The 25,336-nt window shown below is 41.0% G+C and overlaps 1 protein-coding gene across 1 annotated transcript in view; it reads right to left on the bottom strand.

Moving 5' to 3' along the window:
• DCDC5 (doublecortin domain containing 5) overlaps positions 1–25,336 on the bottom strand; it is a 90,492-nt gene that overhangs the window by 29,964 nt on the left and 35,192 nt on the right. The window contains exons 6-10 of the mRNA XM_018567677.1: positions 10,602–10,725; positions 8,828–9,009; positions 3,653–3,752; positions 3,105–3,240; positions 408–567 (exon numbers count right to left, since the gene is read on the bottom strand). Of these exons, the coding sequence (XP_018423179.1) occupies positions 408–567; positions 3,105–3,240; positions 3,653–3,752; positions 8,828–9,009; positions 10,602–10,725 (702 nt within the window). The remainder of the gene's footprint in view (positions 1–407; positions 568–3,104; positions 3,241–3,652; positions 3,753–8,827; positions 9,010–10,601; positions 10,726–25,336) is intronic.

Genomic DNA, 25,336 nt, shown 5'->3' on the forward strand with positions numbered 1-25,336 from the left:
GGGGGGGGGCAACTTTAATGTGTGGACACTCTTATTATGAAAGAAGAAATCTTGAAGACATGTAGGAGGGCACATATTTCAATATGGGAAGGCATTGTTTCCTGATGCCTCCATCAATGCAAACTCGGCATATCATCCACCTGGCTATGCTGTGTGACAGAGCTGCGTAAATCTCAATAATGAATGGAGAGATATACAAATCCTCTGGAGGGTAAAACAGCTCCCAGTTAGGCTGTTTGAATGGAGTCCAGCCTTAACATTAAATAAAGTCCAGCAGAAGAATTCTGACTTGTGCATGGTAAAATGACAAAACCAAAACCAAGAACTTCAATGGCGAGACCATGAAGCTGGAGTCCCCAAAATATAAAATGTCTGAGTCTGATTCACTCCCTATCATTTACACTTACTCAAACTCTTCCAGATCACTCTCCTGCACAATGATTTGCTCCTCCTGAATCTCTTGGACGACAACATCTTCTTCTTCTTCGCTGGTTGCCTGAACAGCACAATAATTCACTGACAGCCTTGCTCCAGCGACAATGTCACCATTTACCTCCAGGGCCAGATCTAGAGAGAGGCAGTGGACTTTGTTAGCAAACACTCAGCAGAGGTTATTGCAATTACTGTCATGGGAAACTGACAGATGCTGTTTAGAAGGGACAGTTAGCAGATGTCTTTGTGAGCCTTCTGGTGTTGCAGGCCTGTTTTATGATGGGGAATATGCCCTGAGTCCCATCTTTACTGCAAGTCTTAATGTCTACTGTTGCATGAAGTTGTGTATTGTTGGTATACTTGAAACATTATTTAATATACAGTATTGTAGGCTCAAGTCACAATGCTTTACATAAGTCTAAGGATCTTTATTTTTGTGAATTTTTTTCAAATTTTCTTGGACGCAACTATAAATTGTCACTTTAAAAAAAAATAAAGAATATTATTCGGTGTTTTAGCTTTGTGAATTAAGCCGTGTACTGTATGTTAGCTACAAGTGATATTTATAGCTAAATATTATCTCCCATCAACATTATTTTCCATATTGAAGCAAATTGGGTGCCATTGCCCCTAAACATCATCAGAGTTATGTTTTTCATTTTATCAGTAAGTGAAAGGTGAATTAATAAAATGTATAACCTGCCCGACCTACGCTCATCAATGGATCCACAGGAAATACTGGGGCACAGCAAGGCTCCCGTCCACCTCCATTAAATGGAAATTGGTTAGAAGATACTCTAGCACACAACTTGATAGCGATCTATTTAATGTGAAGCGTATGTGAATTACCCTAAATTAAGCATTGGGACTTGGTGCTGTGTGCTGGACTATCTGCTAACTTATTTCTATTGAGTGAAAGATGAAATATAATTTGTTGCTATACAGTGAATTGAAGAATAAAGCATAACTATGGATAATATCAAAATTGACATATATGGTACCATCTGTCACTAAATTAAGTTTTTGTTTTCATAAATCTTGTAAATACATTACAATTTACTGTTAAGGATCACTACTAGTACAGCCCCTTTGCAGCACGGGGGTCCCTGGTTCAAATACTGGTCAGGACACCATCTGCAAGGAGTTTGCGTGTGCACATTCGTGCCAACATTCGTGTGAATTTCTATCTGTGAATATCCTACTTAAGATAGTATTAAAGAAATAAACCAAACCATTCAACTACTAGAGGACAGGCAAACGTATTATTTTATCTTTATTGGCTTGAGTAAGCACCACAATACAGATTTCTAACTCTAGGGGTCAGGAGGGCCTCACAACAAGTGCCAAAGGACCCCACGTGGTGCCCAGGTCTCAGATTTCAGCAGCTATACCCATACCTCCCAACTTTCTGAGATTAGAAGGAAGGACACCTACCAGCACAATGCCATAAAGCAATAGACACACACCTGCCATGGCCCCAGTTAAGCGGACCATTAGGAAATGATATGCCAAAAATGATTGGATAAACCCAGAACTTTTTTTTTCCTCCATTACTTTTCCTTTTTACAATTAACACAACATGCACTATCGTGCTTTGGTGGATTGCAACCTTCACCATAGATTCTATTCGTATACATAGTTACATAGTATTTGAGGTTTAATAAAGACACATGTCCATCAAGTCCAACCTATTGTGTGTGTGTGTGTGTGTATATAGATCCCTGAGTCATCTCGTTATTAGGAGTACTTGTACCCCTGTATATTACCGTTTCTCAGAAAATCGTCCAAAAGCTTCTTGAACGATACCACACTATTAGCTGAAATCACTGCTTGTGGCAACGAGTTCCAGACCCTAACCGCTCGAACTGAGAAGAACCCCCTTATTTTTTTAGCCCATATCATGATATGGTTTTAAGGAATCCATAGGCAACCTGCACCAAATTAGTAAAGCCAGAAACAAAATACAAATAGCCCCCCTTTATGGTGATATAGTTGCCTATGGATTTATTAAAAAAAGAAGTCTGTTGCCATAAAGCTTTATAAAAGGATTCTACTGGATTTTTTTGTATTTTCTACAAGCTATTTTTATAACAATAAACATCTTTTTGTCACAGCACCACTCCGTACCACCTATGGGTTCCTCAGGTTGTGAATGGGGATTTTAGGTGTTTTTAGCATAGGATTGTTCTTGGGAGACGAGTGTTTTGTATTTGAATACAGGTTTTATGTGAGTTTTTTTATAAAGATAGACATCTTTTATATAGCTTTAAGGGAACCGACTTCTTTTTTCAATAAATCCATAGGCAACTATATCACCATTCATGTATTTTGTTCCTACTTTTCCTTTTTACTGGCTTTTCGAAATAACAAATAAAGATAATTAAGAGATCAGATAAAGGTTTTATTGCAGAATAACATTTTTGGTAGTTAAATTGAACCTCTTTCATAGATATCTATTCAGCAGACCAAAAAGAGGCACAACTGAGGAGGAAAGAGGGACAGAGAGATTTGGTTCCATATGCGCTTGGGCTATTACACATATACAATTGCTGCCTTGACACATACCAGTGCTTTTCATTATCTGCTTTCCTTGCTGGGTGCAGATTTTGCACATAAAGAACGACGATACCTAAAAAGAATCTGGACTGATATTACGCATAAAGGACACTTACTTTCTGGGCTTCTCAAGCAACAGTAGCTGCGAATAAAGGAAACATCAGAAGTGAGATTGCTCAGCAGAATCTGCCTCTTTTGCTCAGTCGCTGACAACTGAGGATCAATCCAAAGCTCCCCGCAGGACACATAGACCTGTTGTAAATGCCACACATCAGTGTTCTATATCATCTCAGGAAAAAAGTACATCGCAACAGCAGTCACAGCACGATAAATTATAAGCATAAAAACCCCACTAAGCACTTGTACTTCTCCTTGGATGAGTTGGGATTACTGCTGTTATTTCATAAACCTGATGCTCAGGATTAACAGATTATATTACAGTCATAAAAATGCACCTTTTGTACTCAGCACGCCACATCAACCGCATGACCTTCCTGACAGCTCAGAACCCTGCCACGGTACCTTCCCACTGTACATCTGACGCTGAAGTGTAACTAAGTGGCTTGTAATACACCGTTGGAGGATCTTTTAGAACCAGTATGACAAATACCGATCTCGAGTCAGAATGCAGAAAAGATTAAACCGTTAAACCGCTTCATCTTACCAGCTGATTTCTTTTAACGTCTCCCAGACGAAAAATCTCAGCGCCGTTTTCATTAAATAGCCTGCGGGCTGCGGAAGGTAAGTTCATTATCTGTGTACACCTGCGAATGAACACACAGCATTGCTGATGATGTGCGGAAACATGCAGCGTCGCCCTTTAATGTGCTTACACACACTCGGGTAGATAAACACAAGACGTGGAACAAACTTTGCTCTTTATATTATATAGAAAATGCTAGCAGGAATCTCACTTTATGATTTATGTATATAAAATATTAGATAGTTGGGTCTATATCATAATCCATACAATTGCCTATTCATAAGTCACTGCACTGTTTACATTGCATTGTGGGATGCAGGAGGGGGGTGGGTATGCCAATGTCCATATCTGTAAGTCCACTGAACATCCCACCACACTCCTGACCGGTATAACCCTTGAAGCTTGGTGCTGAACTGACTGCAGATGGCACCCCTCAAATCAATGAAGATAGGATGTCACCAGCACACCAAAGAAATGCATCCAAAAAAATATCTTTACTGACGTTTGAACATTTTGTCACAAGGATAGCGATGTTTCAGGGCCACACATGATTGAACGTTGTCATATCAAACCTGATAAAGGGGCCCTGTGTGGCCCCGGAACATCGTTATCCTTGTGACAAAGTGTTCATACATCAAGGAAGATGTATTTTGGAATTATTTCTTTAGTGGGCTGGTGACATCCTGTATCTTCAATGTCCAGATTTGAACACTCCCTGCTTCCGTTGTTCTGTGGGTGTGCCAAAATGGAATTGTGACACATGTGTAGCTTCATGGGCCCCCTGGGTACATAATGTTGATAAGAAATTGTAATAAGGTGCTAGTATGTACCAACATCTTGTAGCACATCATCCTGCTGGGTTAGTTTTATACCATGGTTATGCAGGGAACACTGAAGCCTCCATTGTTGAGCTTTCTATCTGAAAATGCTAGGAGCCCGGCTGTGGTCATAATCCCCGTTCCTTAGAACCATCAGTTTCACAAGGGTGTACCTGTCCGGATTATTAACGGCAGGTGTCTGCAGAGGTGGACTGTTTGCTATAAGTGATTCTTGAATGTGCCAATCATAATGCTAGCAAACATTAAAAGGGCCTTTCAGTACTGTGACTTACTGTCCCAGAGAAAGCATCAACCTGCTTAAGCTGATTTTGCTTCCCCGTTGAGTTGTATAGCAAGAGAAGCAAAGTCTCACATGAGCAAAAGCCCACCAGCACAGGCTCTAATAATAAGGGTAGTTCAATGCATTCATGGCAAGCTGCACCAAAGCACTGTTTCTTGAGCACATTGGTTAGGTCTGGTCCTACTATGATGACACAGGCTCTTTTTTGGTCATAATCCCCGGATGGCTGATGGCAGGTCTCTACAGAGGTGGACTTTTTGCTATAAGTGATCCTTGAATGGGCCAGTCATATAACTAACAAACATTAAAAGGGCTTGGTTGACCCTATGGGTTCAATACTGTGAGTTACTGACCCAGAGAATGCATGCAGATAAGAACTGCTGACTTTTCTCTGAGTCTTCTGATCCTCTTGCTTGCTCCTGGCCAGTGATTTATCAAAGCCACTGGATCAATATGACAACCGGGCAACTACCTTTTTAGAAAGATGTCAGAAGTAGACCCCCGTAGGTCTAATGTCAAAGGAGGTTTAAAGGAAACCTGCATTGCTAACCTTCTTCTAAAAATTCTACTTGCCAAGTTGCCTCTGGTTTTTCTGAGGAACTGACCTATTAGAAGCAAGCAGAAAGCACATCTGATTTGCATGCTTGCCCTTGGTCAGTGAATTACATGACGGACCATAGAGGATCAGCATTACAGCCAGCAATCAAGTATTTCCAGAAGGAGAGGTTAGCTATGTCAGGCTACATATTTCCTCAGCACAGGCTGCTTTAGAGCTTCCCCTATGCTTCTAAAATACCGCTAAGCTGCAGTACATTTATTGCTTTCATAGCAGTCTAAGCAGTTATGCACAGGGAAAGTAGGTCACAGCACAGGGCATCTGACTACCTAGAAAAATGCATAGACGTGTGCTTTTGTGTACAGTCAGATGTGCTTTACTGGGTCTTGCTTTCTCTGTGCGTAACAGCTTGCACTTACCATTTTAGTTAATGCAGGCTCTAAACACACAGGATTTGATGTGTGTCTGCAACAGCGGTACTGCCTGGGATGATAGCTATCCATTAGCCCCTGTGCATGGTGCCTGAACTACAGCTTCACAGAACGTATCCTAAATTATTTGTCCAAGGTAATTACTAGCTAGAAGGATCAACATAGAGCAAGAATGTACCCCCACTACTGCCGCCATTACCTCCATACTGGATGATGCAGCTGCTATGGGGCCCAGAGGCTGGACGTAGGTAATGTAGGTACATGGCTGCTGTATATTAATCTCTATAATTTTAGCTTTGAATACAAATGAAATAATATATTTACCTTTCTAAAAACTGCTGCATTTCAGTCTGCTCCACTTTTTCAGTGTTCACTTCTACACTTTTCCTGTGTGCCTGCTCTTTGTTTGGTTTCTTCTCAAATGGTTTAATAAGACTGTGATTCAAAGACAAAAGCAGAGTTGGCGCAATCATTTAATACATGCACAGTACTGCGAAATACAGTTCTGGATGGACCTCCCCTTTTAAGTAAACTCATCAACAACCTAGACAATTCAAACTGAGTGTATGATGAAAAAAATAAAAGTTAGCTGGAGTGAGAACCGCTTTTGAAAATGATCTGTATAAGCAGATACGCAGACAACTGGATTTATCCGGAAAGTGCACATTTCAGCATAGAAAACAAGTGAAAAGTAAAATGTAAGCGCTCGTGTGCCTGATGTGTAACCTATCGCTAATTCTGGCCTTCACACTTGACCCTTGTGCAAACCTAAAATTTTAATGTATCTATGTATAGTGTTCACTACAAATAAATAAAATATTGTAAGTGTAATGTCGTGGCAATATTAAGAATCACAGCTGCGGAGGCTAAAAGCAGGTATGGTTGTGGCGGAGGGTACGGCGTCAGGGTCGGGTTCCAGGCGTCACTCTCAAGTCATAAGCGGAGAGTTTGGAACCCTACCATCATGTGCCGCGGTGAACAAGGGGTATTCACAGTTCAAATAATGGCAATTTAAGGTACAACGGTTAAATAGCATAAATCATAAGTGAGCAGAGTTGAATTTTCAGCACTCTAAGTTCTCAGAGTATTCCTATCATACACTGGTTACACTTCCATAGGAAAACTATAGTGATCGCAGTTCATATGTTTCACCCCTAGAGGGAGTGAGAGTCCAATCCACTGCAAGAATAGGAAATCCTTGCAAGCCAGTATAAATACTGCAGATCTCTGGCGAGCTGCAGTAGTCTCTCTGTTTCAGTCACAGAGAAGGTATACTTGCTGTTTAGCAGGGTCAAAATAGGAAGGTCCAGGCTCTGGGGTTCTCGGTCCAAAAAGCAGGGAGCAGGCTGTCAGATGGCGTTCATAGAAGAATAATAGAACGCCATACTGACCCGGCTTCCTGCTTTTTATATGGAATGGGAAGGGGAGGTGCTGGTGATGCAGGGCGGCCCCCGATGCGTTCCACGCTGGAACGCATCGGCGATTCTACTTCCTGATTGCGGCTGCGGTCCCCCTGTGGAACGCAAGCCGCGATCGTTACAGTAAGTCATCAAGTTAATATGAAATATTGCAAATTATTGAAGCCAGCATGTTTAGCTCTATGTAAAGTCTCTGCCATTCATTCAGCTGCTGCGACAAAAATGGGTTTAGCTCTATGTAAGGTCTGTGAAGTCTCTTCCATTCATTCAGCTGCTGTGCCAAAAACAGACCTGAATGACTCAGAGGAGGAACACGACTCCTACTCCTCTCCTAGCAATGGAGGAGGCAATGTCTTAATTGGTAATTAGCAGTCTGCCAAAACACATAAACTTAGTGCTTGTCTTTCTAATTAGAAAGCCTAGCATGTTCTGCAAACAAGTAATACATAGGTTTTTTTTTATAATGAAATAATAATAACAAATAGTAAAAAAAAAAAAGAAAAGAAATAAAAGCAGCGTATAAACATGTAAAAGAAATTATAACAATTAACCTGTCAAACCATCAAACCTTCTTTTTAACCTTAACCCTTTATCATAGACCTAAAATGATCTCTTTTACACTTAACCTAAAACTGAATTATAGCCCTCATCCTTACTTTAACCTGTTCTTCACCCCAAAAAACAGAACCTTAAAGCTTAAAGAGACCTTGCTCACTCAGAGCAAAGTGATAGGGCCTACCTGAAGCACACCCCTGACCATCATATACTGACCTCACAGCAATTCCCCACTGCTACTTCCTCCATTGCTGATGCCACCAAATACTTGGGGTGGGCTAGCGCTTAAGATTAGAGAGAGTGGTGATGTCAAACACCCCCCCTTCATTCATCTTGTGACAATGCTCAGGCCATGGTGATTAACATATCATACTATTTTCAAAATTAATTAACATTTGTTACATTTTTTAAGAATTTCTTACCAAAAAAATTACAAACTAAAAAAAAATCATTAAAATTGTGTGAAAAAGCTTTTGCAGAGATGTTCCTGAATATGGGGATGTCAGTTTCCTATTCTGTATCCCCAGTGTCTATACAGTAGGAATGCATCTCATGGCACCCCTAGAGGGCACTGAATGAGACACAACTCTCGCCTTGTCTCATGGCAAAGAACAAAGATATTGGCAAGAATAATAAAGAACTCCTGTAAGCTATGAACAAACTCAGATGAATGTACTTTGTATGGTCTTTTCTTTCCATAGAGGGAAAAGGGTTTATTCTGAAAGCACATATAAAAAGCTTTAACATCATCATTCACAATCATCATCTATACAATAAAGGGTCCGTGTTGTTAGGCTTTGGGCTTGTCTCAAAGGGCAAATGCTGTCTTGCTTTCAGATGCATTCCTCTTGAACTTGAGATCAGTTTGAGATGCTCCTGAGATCACTTACATTGGCAGACACACTGATCTCCTTCTGACTTGCTTATAAGCTGCTTTTGCTTTCCCGTTGAGTTGTGTGGGGAGAAAAGCAAGTCCTGACATGAAAAAATACCCACCCACACAGGCCCTCATAATAAGGATAGTTCAACACATTCATGACTAGCTGCACCAACTCACTGTTTCTTGAGCATATTGGTTAGATTTGGTCCCACAATGACGCAGGCTCCTTTTAGGTCATAATCCCCATTCCTCAGAACCTTAAGCTTCACAGGGGTGTGGCTGTCCGGATGACTGAAGGCAGGTCTCTGCAGAGGTGGACTGTTTGCTATGAGTGATCCTTGAATGGGCCAATCAAATTTCTAACAAACATTAAAAGAAAAAGATGTTATAGAGTTAACAATGGGCATGTGTAGTATTTGTGTATATAATTTCTGTCTTTCTTATAATGGTCAGGACCAAAAAATATTTTCATAAATAATTTTTTAAAACTCAGCCCCATCTACAGAACAACCCCCCACCTAATCGTCCTACTATCTGGCAGCCTGCCACCTAAATTGGATGGAGTGAATATGTTTTTTCACACTGATGAGTCAGTTTAATGTAATCTCGAACACTGAGCCCATTCAATAGATGCACAGACCTAAAAATTACCCAGATATAATTTTAACTCATTATTATATATTTATATAAGAAATAATAAGATGCAATAATAAAAAACAGGAATAATAATGAAGGAACATGCAGATACAGTTTCTCTGCCATCTACATAGTTATTGTAAATATATTGCAATCATCAGACTACAACAACCTCTTCCGGTGGAACTACTAACCTGTAGCCAGGCTATGGACATACAGTAATTCACATATTCTTAACAAGTAGTAAATATGCTTTAAAATAAGTCATTTTTATCTTGGTAGCTACAGTATTTGTGGAAGAATTCAGACTCAAATTTCAGAGTAGAAGCATCAAACTCATGAAAGTGGTTCTCTCAGCAGCTCAGCTCCCCCTTTTCAGAATGCCTGATCTGTAATTATATTAGAGACTGTTGGGAGGGAGGACCAGGGTAGGCTGAGTTGCGTACCCATTGCTAGGAGGGAGGAGAGGGGTCAACTGAGCTGGTGAGTCATTGGTAGGAGAAGGGAGCAATGCTAAGAGGAGGGAATAGGGTCAGCTGAGTTGACCTCAGTACTTATTCTGTGAACATTGAGAATGAATTGCACTACAGTGCCTGAAGGTACAAAGATTAGTGAGGGCTTGTCATTTATTGCTCATTAGGAATATGTAAATTCTTGACTGTCCATAGCTTGATCACAGGTTCCATTTAATTGTTATCACCTGCTGTATCTAGGTGTGTGCCCCTGTCATGTGCTGGAAAATATACAGAACTGCAGCTACATACCTTGCTTTAATCGATCCAAGTAAATCTGGATCAGTGCATTCCCAGAATTCCTGAGCAAAGTCTCCATATCTTGACCTGTTAGTCTACATTTGTGAATAACAGATCTAACTTTCTGGTTAACGACTAATGACATCTGTTTCTGACTAGAACTGTCAGTGACCTCTGGTTATGACTTAGACTATTTTTGATTGCTGCTTTCTGCCTGACCTCACCTACTGCTTTTCCTTGTTTGCTGCTTGCCCTGACTTCTCTCCTGTCTTATGGCCTTGTCTTTGCTTTACAAGTTGGTACTTTTGGTGTTCTGTCCCTGTCTGTCAGCTGCCACAACCTGGGTTATCCCAAGGATCACATTCTAGTGGCATCCTGCACACAAAATCTGCATCACTAGGGGATTTAGGCTGTGCCTCAGTGAGGGACTTCTGTTGCCTGTTTGTGACACACACGGATTCTGCCTCACCAGTAAAGCACACACATTTTTTAGACATTCAAGTTTTAAATGTATTTGCCTTCAAGTGCTGCATCAAAATGCAATATAATAAATTCAATATTACCTCATTAATTTTTCCATTTGGCAGAACTGGCCACAAATAAGTCAACTTGTTCCACAAAGGGTTTTTCACTTTCGACTTTTTCCATTGGCTGGGTTTAGATAAACCTTCATGTTTTATTGCCCATCTGCAGACAGAAAAAAGATTTAATGTCACCCTCGATTCTCTTTGATATAGCGAGATATAAGATATCTGCAGAACTCTAGCAGCTCACAGCTAAAAGAGCTTTTTGGAGGAAGCAGCTAGCCCAGTAGAAGCAACATTCGGTGACAACTAGTATGGATCTGGTTATATTTTCCTGGACATTATTTTATATTAGTTGTGTAGGCTTTTTAACCTGCTTTCTGTGCAGTTACTGCCAAGGAATCAAATTGGTTCTTTATTTATTTTAACTTTACCTGATGCATCTCACTGCTCAATGACTTAGTAAGTATTTTTTTTTAAATACATTTTATTAGAATCTTTTTGTCAAGGAGAACAGTCTCAAAACACGAAATAGTCAGCTCGAGCATGAGCGTAAAACAATAACAAAAACAAAACAAAAAAGGCACCAAGAAAATGCAGACTAAGAGCAGAGTGCCATAAGGGCCATGCTGGTTGCCCCATGTATCATTATTTGAGACAATTCGGATCTATCAAAAGTGGCAGCAGCAAAATATCGCCAGCGCCTGAAAAATGTTGATGTTTTTATATCCTTATTCAGTCCTGCATCCAACCTTTCCCTATTAAATAACAATTTGAGTTCTCCCACAACCTCTGATAACTGGGGGGCAGAAGATGCGTTCCAAGACTTCATTATACATCTCCTAGATGCCACCAGCAAACAGATATGTATCCAGTTTGGGCCTTTGCGCTCAGAATGGGGGGTTGCATCCAGAGAGTCACATGATGCACTGAACAAGAACAACATTGGAGATCTGGGTGGCGACCATGCCACAATGGTGGTGATGAAAGAAGAGATTTCTGTCCAAACTGCATTGATAGAAGGACAAAACCATAGGCAGTGGGCTAGAGAGGGGCGCAGTTGGTTACATTTGGGGCAGCGTGAAACAAGTGGTCGCAGAGATGGTCCCGCTGGCATGAAGTATGCTACATATGCTACTTAGTAAGTATTGAAGACAGAGTTAGCCAGGCAATTGGCATTTTCACAAGAAGGTCATAATGGTAGCCTTGGTATATCGCTTATAACAAATTTCCTTAAAAATAAATACATGAAAAACAAATAAAAGCAACGCAATGATAGATCATGTGCTAAGCTGCATACTGCTATAATAACACTAGATGGAGACAACAAATCATGCAACTCATGAAACACACATCTTGCTCATGGTTATCTACCACAATATTAGGTCTTCTGAAAGCAGCAGGTTTTTAGATGAAGTTGAAACTAGGTTTGAAGTTTGTTTGTTTTTTTCACTTTTTTTTTCTTCTTACTTAAAGCTTAGTACAAGTCAAGGTTATTTTACCAAATTTGTATTATATGAAAATTTTTACATAACGGTTCAACACAGTCTGTGTAACTTTCTTCAGTGACTACTCTTATAAATTTGTAAAACTGCATTTAATTGTAAGAGCAGTACACACAAAAATCACAACATGTTTGAGCGTTTTTAACCTTCTTTCAAAGTACCATCAAAGCAGAGGTGTAAAGAAAGGTTTCCACATATTACAATCTCACTGTAAAATAGTTAGATTTACCTACAGCTATGAACTGCCATGGTCTATCAGACTGGGTATAAATTTGAATGGATTAAGTAGGTCCTTCCAATAATGGTTGTTGGACAATTTAAAGGAGATTGCATAGGTCACATGATTTAAGGCGCCTATGTTCCATTGTTATAGAAAGTGGCAACAAAATAGGTCTGGTTTTGTTCACATATGGATAGATGGGAGTAGGGTTTGCATATGATAGATGTAGTTTAAAGCATAATTCCCAAATACCTCCTTCTGTTTTCAAACTTAAAGGACAAATTCCAAGAAGAGTAACCAATTCCTCTTCAGAGGTTATGCTCCTGATTCAGAACTCACTGGCTATAACGGCTCTGTAATGTCACCTTACACCTGTGCACCAGGATCCACAGCTCTGTACGGGCCAACTTGTCAGCAAAATCCCCACAGGCATTTATGCTGTCCACATCTAATTCTAGGCTTGAGGATAGCAGAGGGCAGGCAGTGCACAGACAGAGAGAGTCAGCACCATGAACATGTAGGTTCTTGCATCAGAAGGGATGAGGTTGGGGTTCACCACTACCATGGGTTTGAGGTCAATCCTGCAGTTTCAAGATTCACGTTCCCAGTGAATTTTGTGATGATGCCACACAAGAATTGTTTTTCCAATGTCATCATTCCCTGCCTTTGAACTATGGCCAGCAGGCTGGGAAGGGCCAATAAGGGGGTTCATGGTTAAACCAACTCCCTCACTATAAAAAGCAGGCCACAGAGCAGTGTTAGGAAATTAGAAGCTATTGTACAGAAAGCTGACAAACTGCATAGAAAGAGATGAGGGCAGTTAGGAAACTGTACTTTAATCCTGATTTTTTTTGCTGTTCTTATTATTGTGGTAGTTTTTTGTTTTTCATTTTATTTTGTGGTTGAGTTGAGGTCAGTGGTCACTTTTAGCTGCTGTCCCGTCTATAACAAACTTTTTACCTTCTAAAAAACTTTTAAGTTCTTTAGAAGGTAGTTTTGTGGGGTTTTCATATTTTTTTTTATTTAATGACCTTTATTTTAGATTACAGTTTTTTTGCTGCATTGCTTCCTTAAAAAAGGGCATTTGTTTCAAGAAGGGGGGGGGGGGGGAGAGAGATTTTGTGGTTAGGTTTTCATTTCATTGTGGGTTTATTTTATTTTTTCCTTTTGTTGATAGAGGTTTTTTTTTACGTTTGGGGGTGACACCTATTCTTGGAGCTGCTTTTGCATCGTTTGAAAGAAAGAAAAAAAAGACTAAATACAAGTGTGCACCTAAATCATGTCACATTATATCACCCACATTCAAAGCACCCCCTAGCCACATCACTGAATAAAAGTTAGGCATACAGAAGTTAGACCTATTATCCCTAATTAAAAGTGCCCTGCTGCTGGTTCATTTTACACTGCTGTATCTTCTTCAGGATCTCCGTTCTTGTAGTAAAGACCCAGCCTGTGATTTGCTACTTGTAAATTCGGACCTAGCTTTGCTATTTAAGATTGTCCTGCTACTGTTGTGTCATCTGTGGTCTCTTAATTTTTTTAGTAAAACACCTGTTTGTATTCTTTTTCTCTACTACATGTCGGCCAATTCTCCCTCATTAAACAATTTCCTGCTCCTGGGCAATTTTATATGGCAGTTTCATCCGTGGACTCTTTATGAGTGCTTAATAGAACTTGTCCAGTAGCAAGATAGTTTTGCATCATCGAGAACAGCGGATAGCAATATTGAAAAGCATGTGTCAATAGTACTAAAGCTACCTGAGAAAAGTTTTTTTATTCAAACTATAATGAAACAAATTGGGGTGCTTCTGCTGCATGTAATTGTAAAGGAAAAATACAAATTCCACAGCCAAATATGCACTGCCAGTTTAAACTGTCGATGAGATGCTCTGTATAAATCATACTGTTCTGTAACATCATACAGCTGTAAGGCATCCCCCAAGCATGTTATTTATAAGATTTGTGTATTTTCAATGTTGCCCGCAAAGCCACACGAAAAGACCCTCTCCCTGCAGAACAGTATTTTTTGCATTGGTAAATGTCCCCCCCCCCATGGCAGTGCCCAGCTTCCCATGCATTTTTTCACAGTAGTTTGCCTACTATCCCTAAAAATTGCCAGAGCTTACTAACAGCATTGGCCTCCCATAGACTTCAATGGGATTCACAGGCTCGGGTTCCCTGAATTTCAAACAGGTGCACTGGTGTGTTGTGTTGCTATTTATTCTGAATGTCACCCAAATGCATCTCACGCTTGGTGGGTGTTGCGCTGCAATGCACAGTACTGCAATAGAGTGTGCTGTGGTGCCATGTGATGAAGGAAAATGGTGCATGCGTTATTTTTTTCACTGGAACGCATGCACTCCTGGGCGGAGGTGTGTGGGATGCCATCCACAATGAATGGCAACACAATGCATCAGCACACCTAGCATGCAGTGCAATAACATATCCTAAATGCATAGAACCCGTGCCATTAGTGCAATGCTATATTATAAACCGGTCCTTAATTGTAGTGTTTTTCTTATATGTTATATATTAATGTAGCTGTTCTGATTTAACTTATATTAAAAATATGTCCAACTTTCCCATTTCAGAAGCCAGGAAGACTGGGATTTTCCGAAAAGGAGCACAGGGAAAACTTTGACGTTACCACCTTCCCCATAACCCTCTCATTGCTGACTATCAGAATACAGAACAGAAGCCTGCGTTTTGCTGTGGGCCTTCAACACTCAGCTCTGCCCTCGATTTTAGCATTTGTAATTCTTTTACAAGCAGTGTGCTGCAAATGAAAAAATTAGTATTAATGACGTTTTTCTTCCAAGCGTCAAATCCATTATGTGACAGCCAAACTGTGAGGAGATCAAACAAATTGTGAGAGATAATGAGATTCAAATCCCATGCAAATTAATGTTTCTAATAACATATTCGCTCTTATTTATTTAAAGGCTTGCATTTAGGTCATGGGACCCGAAACAGATTCGCATCACAAGCTTATTGTAGCGCCGCCTTGCCGAGTCAGGAGGGGGCTGCAGAGATACTCTAGAATATATGTTCATTGAATTTTTTATACCTTATAAATATTTGCTCAAGCTCAGTATGTACTTTATCAACGGCTGTAATTAAAATTGAGGTCAAGAAGAATTATTTTTTTAATCTATTTGTTGTGACTTTTTTTTTTTTAAAGGGGAGTATTAAATAAAACTAATCTAATAAACACAACAGAAAAATGTAAGTGGGAGACAAATGTTCATGTACCTTAAAGCATCTAAACAGATGTTTCATATCATTTTATAATGTAAACTAGTAAAAGACTAGCTGAAATCAGATTACTTGTTATGACAGCAGAGACGTTCCTTTTACAAAGCAAGGCGAGTGTTTTAGTTGGCATCTTCTAGGTTCACCTTGCCATATGGACATGATATAGGGATGAATTTGCACTTCTGGACTCTCCCTAATAACTATAGTGGTTTTATGAGTGATTGACCTATTGACATGGTCATGTGTGGCCTTTTTGAAGATATTTTCTATTTATTTTTTAATTAGAAAAATATGAAATATTGCATATTTTATTTTTTTTAAGAGCCCGTGGACGTGCATCATAAAACAAACTTCCCCCTGTGAACAAAAAAAGTGAACCGTGAAATCACAGCACACAAAAACGTGCACAAGTGTGCTTGGTCCTTCAATAAAGAAGGGACCTCGATTTGCCGACCCCCCGGGGCGCAAGGCTCCTGACAGGGGTTGAGATCCTTTGGTCCACCAACCCAAAGGCTGGCGGACCCCGATCCTTCGGGGACCTGCCGAAACAGGTGCCACCAAGTACTAGGTAGGGGGCTCTCCCGAAGAGAGACCCCCTGGTTCGGGAGGAGGCAGAGAACCCACAGGGCGCAGAACCTCCTCCCCTGCATCGGGAATAGGCCCAGAAGGTACCTGCACCCTAGCACTCTGTGGGTCAAAATTTAAAAACACAAAAATGTGCCAATCGTGCATGAAGTGCAATAAATAAAGGAATAGTGCCAGTGCACCACGCTGACAGGCCCTGGGGCCTGGTGCTAAAAAATTGCCCCGGACTAGCCATAAGGCCTGTCCAAGAGGCGATGTGCAGAAATTGCAAGGTGGTGTGTGACCAAGTGCACAGTGAGTCATGTGGGTTCCCACACCCAAGTGACTTTCTGAGCACCCCTGGGACCCACCCCCAGGGGGCACAACACCACGGGCTCTGCCGCCTCCCAACCCTCCGGCCAGACCTTGTGGTTCTCCGCTCACATCAGGAGGTAGTGCCGTCGGGGGTCCTCCTACTGTCTGGGGTCTACCCGATCATCAGGGCCTGACGCAACCAGAAGTGGACCGAACCGTTCTCTGACACCCACCATTACGTCAGAGGGTACTAGAATGTTCTCCCATCGGGTGCAGCATCCTCTCCCCTCCAACAACTGATAAGAACAGATACTACACTTGATCTTAGCCAAAAGGCCGAGAAGCTAGTAAGTCTTTACAAGCTGTGGTATTTCTCGCACAAGTTGGACTTCAAGGAGCTATGTCAGCAAGCAGTGATCTATCATGTTCCACTGTAGTCAGTGCAGCGAGACTGTAAAGTTCAGACAACTTCTGTAGGATGTGCACAATGCAGGCTAAGAAAACATGAACTAAGGAATAAATTGCCAAAAATGTACTTAGCCGTAAAAAAGAAAATTAATACAGCCAACAGTACATCTAAGGACTAGTAAGCTTCAATATATTACACTTTTTTTCTTGGTTTTGGGACTTTCCAAGCAGAAGCATGTCACTAACTTCCCTATGATACTTAATACTATGATGTCTCTGACAATAAGGGTGAAGAATTAAAGCCTGAGTTCCACCACTGTGGAACTATATATACACACCCAAAACCAATATATTTTCCCTTTAAACAGCTTCAGTTTTTGTCTCCTGTAGGACTACAGATGTAATATTAGAGGTTGTTTATTCAGACTGCTGAAGAGGAGGTAAAATAAAATGGAATTGCAGTGAATCGATAAGCTAAGATGCCAAATGTTGGGCTAATAGTCCTCAGTTGATATTTTTCACTATTCAGACATTGTTTAGAGCAGAACCTGCGGTCATGTACAGTTGGTGGTGTTATAAAGCTACCCATTCCCAGTTCAGACCTTAGATTACAGCACCTGGCAATGCGGCATCGTTTTTGCGCATTTGTACGCGCGGGTTCAGCGTGCTTTTTGCACGTTTATGCACGTTTGGCACATTTGGCATGCAAAATGTCAGCTCAAGAAACATTGCGGTCAATGGAAAACATGCTTCTGCCACGCGTTTCCTGGTGTATCCATTGATGTCTATGGGGGAAAAACGGCGTTGAACCAGGCCTGAGATGTCATATCAAGAGCTGCAGAGGACACCAACATTGGAACTTAAAACTGTAGCTACAATGAAAGGGCCACTTGGTTGTATTTGCCCCGTGGCCGAATTCTCTCAAACTTCTCCTGACACCATTTTTATCATCCTGGAGGGAAGTGCCAACAACTTTCTGGACACAGTTTCCTCTAGTAGACACTGATGAAATCACCAACAGTGGATAGAATGTTTTTGCCCTACAATAGTTCTACAATAGGATCCTCAGGTGAGCAATATGCAAATTATTGCCTTCCTTCTTCTGATACGGGAAGAGTCCCTGCCAATGAGTCATTTAGCTGTATAAACAAAAGGTTTCTTTAGTAAAGGAGCATTGTTCCTTGTGTACTACGTTGTATGTTTACATTTTTTTTATTTATTTAAATGTTTTATTATTAAAAGCAGCATAAGAAAAAAATAAAGCAGCTGGTATTCATTTGTTTCCAACACCAAAAAACAATTTCTTGTGAACTTTATAAGCATCTAAAGCCATATAATTGTGATTGGATATACATTAAATGTAGTATGGTCATAGCTAACGTATATAACATTGGAGATGCTTCCTTAATTTGAGGGAAAGTAGGTTTGAATCAAGTATATAGTATACTGCTTGCAGGCACCATGTTTTGTATACATGGGATTTTCCATGTTTTTATTTATAGATTAATTTGGGACTTTAGTCTATGAGGACCAAAGACATGATTTTTTCCTGAATGGACAGAGTGACAGTGTCTCTTTAAGGACCCTGCATTTTAAATATTACATTTGGCAGATATACAATGGTAAATGTAGTTGCATTATTATGGCTTTTGCTATGGGTGATATTGATCCTCCAGAGGATGATGCAGGGTAAAAAAAGCATAACTAAATCACCAGAGCAGAGGCCATATTTTTTAAGTATACACAGCATATCTGCACGTTATGGCACACGTACCTAGCAAAGCAATCGCTTTCATTGCCAGCATTTCCATCTTCACCCAATCTTCTTCTGGGTTTAAAATCTATGGCCATGGTGATCCAGGCCAGGCTTACATGCAGACAGGCTGTATGTGCACAAGAGTTACTTTGCACTGGCACAGAATCGTGCCATCACTGTACACTGAGTTGCGCACAAACGCCTAAATGTACACTTACAGAAAAAAGTGCTGACAGGCAGGGAGAAGCATCTATGACAGAAGAGACATACATAGTCTCTGTCATAAAACAACAAGTGTAGTTCCACTTTAAGAAGAGTGACATTATGAATATCTGGTTGAATGCTCTGAAGCCATTGGGATCAATGACCACAATAAACCCACCTCCAAAAACCTAGTTTTTGAGTGGGTAAGATTTAGGCACAAACACGGCCTACTAAATGGCCTTCTGTTGCTGTCTCTGTCATTGTTAAAGAAATATCCCATCACTTCCTGTCCTTGTAATGTCCTTGCAGAGACAGACACAGCAGTAAAATCCTTCTCCCCTTTTCCTCCCATGCTCGCCTCCAGGACTTCTCAAGAGCCTCCCCCATTCTGTCTGGCTACCTTCTACTCGGTCTGCCTTTATCCCTTAAAACTCATCCCATCAGGGAAGCCTATCCCTCCTCTACCTAACAACTGAAGTTTTACTTTCACAAACAACTCATCCTTCACACCCTTCACAGTTATTACAATTTGTATCACTTGCCCTTCATTTTTAGATTGTGAGTCCTTATAAGCAGGGACCTCCTGACCCTCTCGGTGTAAGAAGCCTACCTCGTTACGTCCCGGGATCACGATTCGGGACCGCGCATGCGCACAACGGGCTGTAGCGTCTCCTCGCAGCGCACGCGCACATAGACCCTCGGCTCCTCCTCCTATTAGCGCAGGCGCACGAGGCTCCTTAAGACGGGGCCAAACGAATCTTCAGCGTCCGACTGTTTGCAACAGTGAACGCCGAAGATTCACACTCTGCAACCGCAGACCGCAGCAACCAGGGACCAGCACCTCGCAAACCCCACTTAGGGGGTAGTTCAAAGGCACATCAAGGGGGAAGTCTGAGATTGCGGGCCAGGACGGCTAGAGAGTGGACTGCTGATGCTCACCACCATCAGCCATAGGAGATTCCAGGAGTGATCTTCCAATCGCAAGTATCCGTACTTAAGCCGCGACTGTTAAAGCTGTATTGTGTGACCAGGGGAATAACAGTATAACTTGCTTGTAGTCAAGTCCAGCTGACTGTCATTATAAGGAAGTCACTTGTCTCTCTTGGTATACGTCCACTGGGATTACCTGTGCAGTACCGGGTCTCACCACAGTCTAATCCTGCAGAAGTTAACCCTCTCCCACCTATTTCTTTCAGTTGACATACACAACCTCTCAGTACGGTTTATATGATGTGAAAGGTCTCCTATATTTCTCTACGTTACTAAGTGAGTAATTGAGACCATCAACTGACCAAACCGCAAGTACCCTCTCCGCAGTTGTGATCCAAGGCTTGTGCTGCAGAGACGTTACACTCGGCTTGAACTGTGTTGTAACTGTACTGTCTCTCTCTATTTTGTAAAGTGCTGCACAAATTGTTGGCACAATATAAATCCTGTATAATAATAATAATAATGATGATGAGTGTAAGGAAAATACCCCAACATTGATGACTGCGTAAAAGAATCAACATGCTTCAGGGAACCCACCCTCCTTCATCAAGGCTTTTCAATATCAAAATAAGATCCTGGACCCAAAGCAAAATGAGAACTGTGGCCTTGATTTGAAGTGGCGTATACAGTAGCAGCTAGTTTGACAGTTATGGCAATAACTTTCTAGTCAATAAAGAAGGATGAGTTTGGTCAGAGTGTAAATTGGTCCAGACAGAGGATAGTGAGTGTACCCTTAGAGAACTTTCCAAGTTGGAAGAACCAGGTGCTGAATTCTTGTAGAAGCTACACTTACACTTGGGGTCTATTTATAAACAATTCACAGGACCATTTGTCCTGCAAATATCTGTGAACATTCATTTTGTATGAATAAATATTTATTTCCAATGCTTTCAGCTCCATCTAGTGGCCATAACACAGTATGACATCACAATACATTCACCCTGAAAAAAAATATATTAAGAAAGTTAATTTTTGTCATTATTTGCACATAACGAACATTCACAGATATTCGCAGGACCCTGCAAATTGTTTAGAAATAAACCTCTTGGTGTAAGATTCAGTAAGAAGCGCTGTATTAATCTGGCAGCATCATCCAGAATCAACGGATGCACCCAGAGGCAAGATGATTTTTGCAAGTAATCCAAATAAATGCACAGGAAGAGAGAAGAACTATAGTAGAAAGCACAGTAAAGCACTGTACATACTAATATTGTATGCAGAGATATTCAGCACACTGAGTGATCAGTCTTGGAAAGGCTGTGGCCAGTTTAATAGTGCCACTCGGACACAGGCAGGCAGAGTTCTCATTCCCTATTCTTACTAATGAACCAAGTAACCATACATGGACAGATGTTTGTACACCATGCGGACAATGATAACTTAATATATAGTCCAGGGGTGATCGGAGCTAGAAAGCAGGATGGTTGTCAAAGGTGATTAGGCAGGCTATAATTTCATACAATATTCTTTCATTATTGGTAATAAAGTTGAACAGCAATAAACTACTTCATAAAATAGCGATACTGCTTTATATACAGTAATAGAGATATGACCCTATACAGCATAGTGAGTTTACATTTTAAGGGAACCAGAGGATAATTGTGGATCTGATTGGTTTTGAAGTGTTAGGTAAGTACTTGCATGCATGGACAACTTTAGTTGCATGTTTTTCAGTAAGTAAGGTATTAAAAAGAACTTGGAGGTATTTTTAAACTTGTAAGTCCTATCTAAAAGCAGGGGCCTACAATTATCTTTGTTCGATAGGAATGCCTCTTTTGTGTGCCCCCCAATTATGTTTTCACTTTGTTACTAAGAGCAAGTCCTTGTGTGACTTTAAGTCTAACGCTAACCATACGATGTTCAATTTTCCTCGTTCAGCCTTGAATTACTCGATTCTCCCATTGACACTAAAGAATGTGGATGGAGGAATCTCCCCTGCTGGCTGTCAGAATACCCTAACAGTAAGTGCAGCTGATTGCAGTCACTGTTTGGCTGACAATTTTTTACTTGGCTCTTTTGACAAAAGTCAAAGTTGAAAAATTGACCTTTGTCGAGCCAGGTCATGCCGGCAGCACCACCCATGGATCAAATTTTGGCCAATTCAGCAGGAGACTGACAAAATCAAACCTGTGTATGGCCGTTATAAGTCCCATCTGCCTGTTGCCATTATGTCAGATAAAAGTGTAATAATTGGACTGGTGTATGAAAAGGCTACTGGCAGGGGCGTCCCTAGCATTTTCCCTGCCTGAGGCAGCAGGGGGAATGGGGGAGATGCTGTTAGTGCATGCTTTAAAGGTGGGGGGTGGGAGGTGCTGGAGGTGGAGGGTGTAGCCTCTGCATCATGTGGCAACCAGTAATGTCACTGGTTGCCAGGACCTGGGAAGGATGCTGAGCAGAGCGTCCTGCTTAATTCCTGGCAACCAGTGACATCACTGGTTGCCAGGAGCTGAGTGGCACACCGGTCAGAGCATACCAGGTTGCTAAGAGCCAAGAGCTGGGTGAGGAGATGTCTTACACATCTCCCCGCCTAGCTCTAAGCAACCTGGGATGCTCGATGCTCTGAGGACGATAAGGGGGTGGCAGTAACATTGTGCAGCAAAACAGCCAAGCAGCTCTATTTGCCATCCCCTCACATGACCCAAAGAGATGCCACTTGTGGCAACAGCCTCAGGCTGCCTCATTATAGGAACAGCCCTAGCTACTGGCCCTGAGGCCATGGAAGTCAAACCTTTAGTAACAAAGTCAAACCCATCTCAGAGGGTTGCCCAGAGTAAATATTTCTAGCAAAGAAAGCTAACAGCAGGTACATTCAGCTCTTAGATGGGACTTTTACTTTTCAAAGTTCAAAATGGCTACATGTTCGAGAGCTTTCATTGGACAGGAGTTTTAAGGCAGTCGAGACGCGGCGCGAGAAGGGCAATAACATCAAATAGGCTGCTAATCAGGGGAAATGGTTAAAAGACAACATATCTGCCAGATGCTAGTTAATTTATTTTCTGTACTATCCTTTTAGGATTAATTACAGTTGTTAAAAAATGAGGGGGGAATCAAATCTAACAAGGTATTGCATTCAGACACCGTATTGTTTGATTCCAAATAAATCGGAATACTTTTCTGGTAATATACTAAAACAATTATCAGTTCGAAAAAAGGATAATTAACGTGTGTTTCATCCCCATTAGATCACGTTTCTCTAAGAAGTAACCACAGATTTTATACTCTCTTTTGGCTGCTGCGTGTTTCTCTAGGTTTTTTTTCCTCTCTCGCTCTCTCTCTCTCTCTTTTATCATGTGATGTGCCGCCCCGTCAATGCTGACATTTAAATGAGCCAGTGTTCAACACAAATGTGATCATTTGTTCGGCTTCCAGCGTGGCACCATACTGTGATGATTGCTTTTGGGAGCCATCCGTGGCTTTTCGAGCACAGGGGGGGTCGAAAAAAAGGCAGGCAAAATTTTTATCAATTTACATTTTTCCGTGATTAATTTTTATGCAAATCAGGGCCCGACAGGGCTCCTATCTCACCTGAATCATTCGGATCATCAAAGACAAATTGAGCATCACTTATTTAAAAAATAGGCTTTAAAATACTCTACAGCTGTGTTGGGGGAAGAAAAAAAAAAAGCTTAAGAGCAGGGCGTGAACTTTTCTAATGTACCGGGAAGAGATAAGAAAATGGCCATTTGGTTGCATTTACTCCTCCGATAACACAAACATGAACGATATCAATGCAGTTAAAGCCATCATTGTGCTGCGTTATTGTAATGGGCACGTTAATTGTGCTTATGTGGGAAAGGCAATTGAATGGAGAACAAGCCAGATTATTTGTTTTCTCTGTTTGGATATTGGCAGCGGCTTGGTTTTTAAACTGATGGAGGGTACGCTGGCACAGATAAATGACAATCATGCATATTGAGGTACTGTTGGACAACCATTGGCGTTATCAGCATAGATGATTATTTAAAATAAAATGGAAGTTTTGTTTGCAAAAGCACAGCTATCTGTATGGTTTATGAACATGTTAAAGTGACCCCGCATACCAGTTTCAGAACTGGTGGCTTAGGGGTCGCATGTGATGATCTGTAATTTGTGATCTTGGTGACCCTCATAAACATGGTAAAAAGAAAACAACAGTAATTTTGCTAAGAAGATTACTCTCGGGGTGCGGTGGCATACCTGATCCCGCTGGGTGAATGTCCCCTCTCTCTGCGTGCGTCCATCACGAAGATGGCCGCCGGAAGGCGTCAATCAGATGGCTGCGCATGCGCAATGACGACACGGCGGGGTGTCACCCGGTCTGGAGACCAAGTGACGCCCGGCCTCGGGACGCCCCTGCTCTCACTGACTTTATTTTGGATATGATGACCCTGTAACTGTACCAATTGCTGGTTAACATACCTCTAAACTGTTCCTCATTTGGAACCAAATTCTTCCTCAGTTGCCCCTCTTTTTGGTCTAATGTACAGAGACCTATGAAAAAGGTTCTAGCTACCTACCAAATGTGTTATTCTACACTAAAACCTTCATCTTATCTCATAATTGTCTTGTTTACTATTTTGTAAAGCCAGTATAAAAGAAAAGTAATGGTGGAAAAAACAATTCTGGGTCTAATCAATCATTTTTGGCATATAAATTAATGGTTTGCATAACTGGGGGCATGGCAGGGCTATGTCCATTGCCTAAACACATTGGCTTTGAAGTTGTCCCTCTTACACATCTCCGAAAGTTGGAAAGTATGGGTTAATGACACTGACAGAAATTATTTGGTCTGGTAGTCCTCAGACTTCTAGAGAAGACCATCAGTGGTAGTGCAGTTTACATCACTACATTTAAATCTCACTACACCTCATAGAAAGTTCATATAAGCTGCAGGTATAGAGTTCCCACATCAAAAACTGATATCTCACTTATGGGTATAGTAGATGTCTACAGGTTCAGTGACAAGCCAGTTTCCCACCTCTAGTAATGTAGTATGTAGTGTTGTCTACAGCTCTGTCATTTTGACTCAGCCACTGAATGAGGTCTCATACGTCTTTTTATTAAGTATATAGAAAGCAGAAGGAGGCATGAGAGTTCTTTGCTGCAGCAGGAGAAGTGAGAGTTGGCTGAAGGGTGGGGCAGTCACAGAATCTTATATAGGGTGTACTTGTCACTGGAGTCATGTAAGATATACAAAGACAGAATACTTATAACTAGCCCATAAAGCCTACTGTATATAGCATACTATTCACTGAATGTAATGCTACAAATAATGGTCCTCCAACAGGAGATGGTCAAAGACTGTGGGCATGCTACAAGACAGGATCAGAGACTGTGAAAATTCCACAGTTTTTGGAGACATGGGACACGTCTCTGGAGACTGTGATAGATTGTAGACATATTTCTTAAGACTGCTAGAGATCACTGTTATGGCTTTGACGCATGTGCGTTAACGCTGCTAACACTAAACGTGACATATTTATATGCAATAGTTCTTCTTTAACCAACATAAAAATAAATAAAAGAATGCTTTACCATAAACATAATTGTTTTATATATATATAGATATATAGATATA

This window comes from Nanorana parkeri, unplaced genomic scaffold, assembly GCF_000935625.1.
Source record: "Nanorana parkeri isolate BGI_ZX_2015 unplaced genomic scaffold, ASM93562v1 scaffold30, whole genome shotgun sequence".
NCBI lineage: Eukaryota > Metazoa > Chordata > Amphibia > Anura > Dicroglossidae > Nanorana > Nanorana parkeri.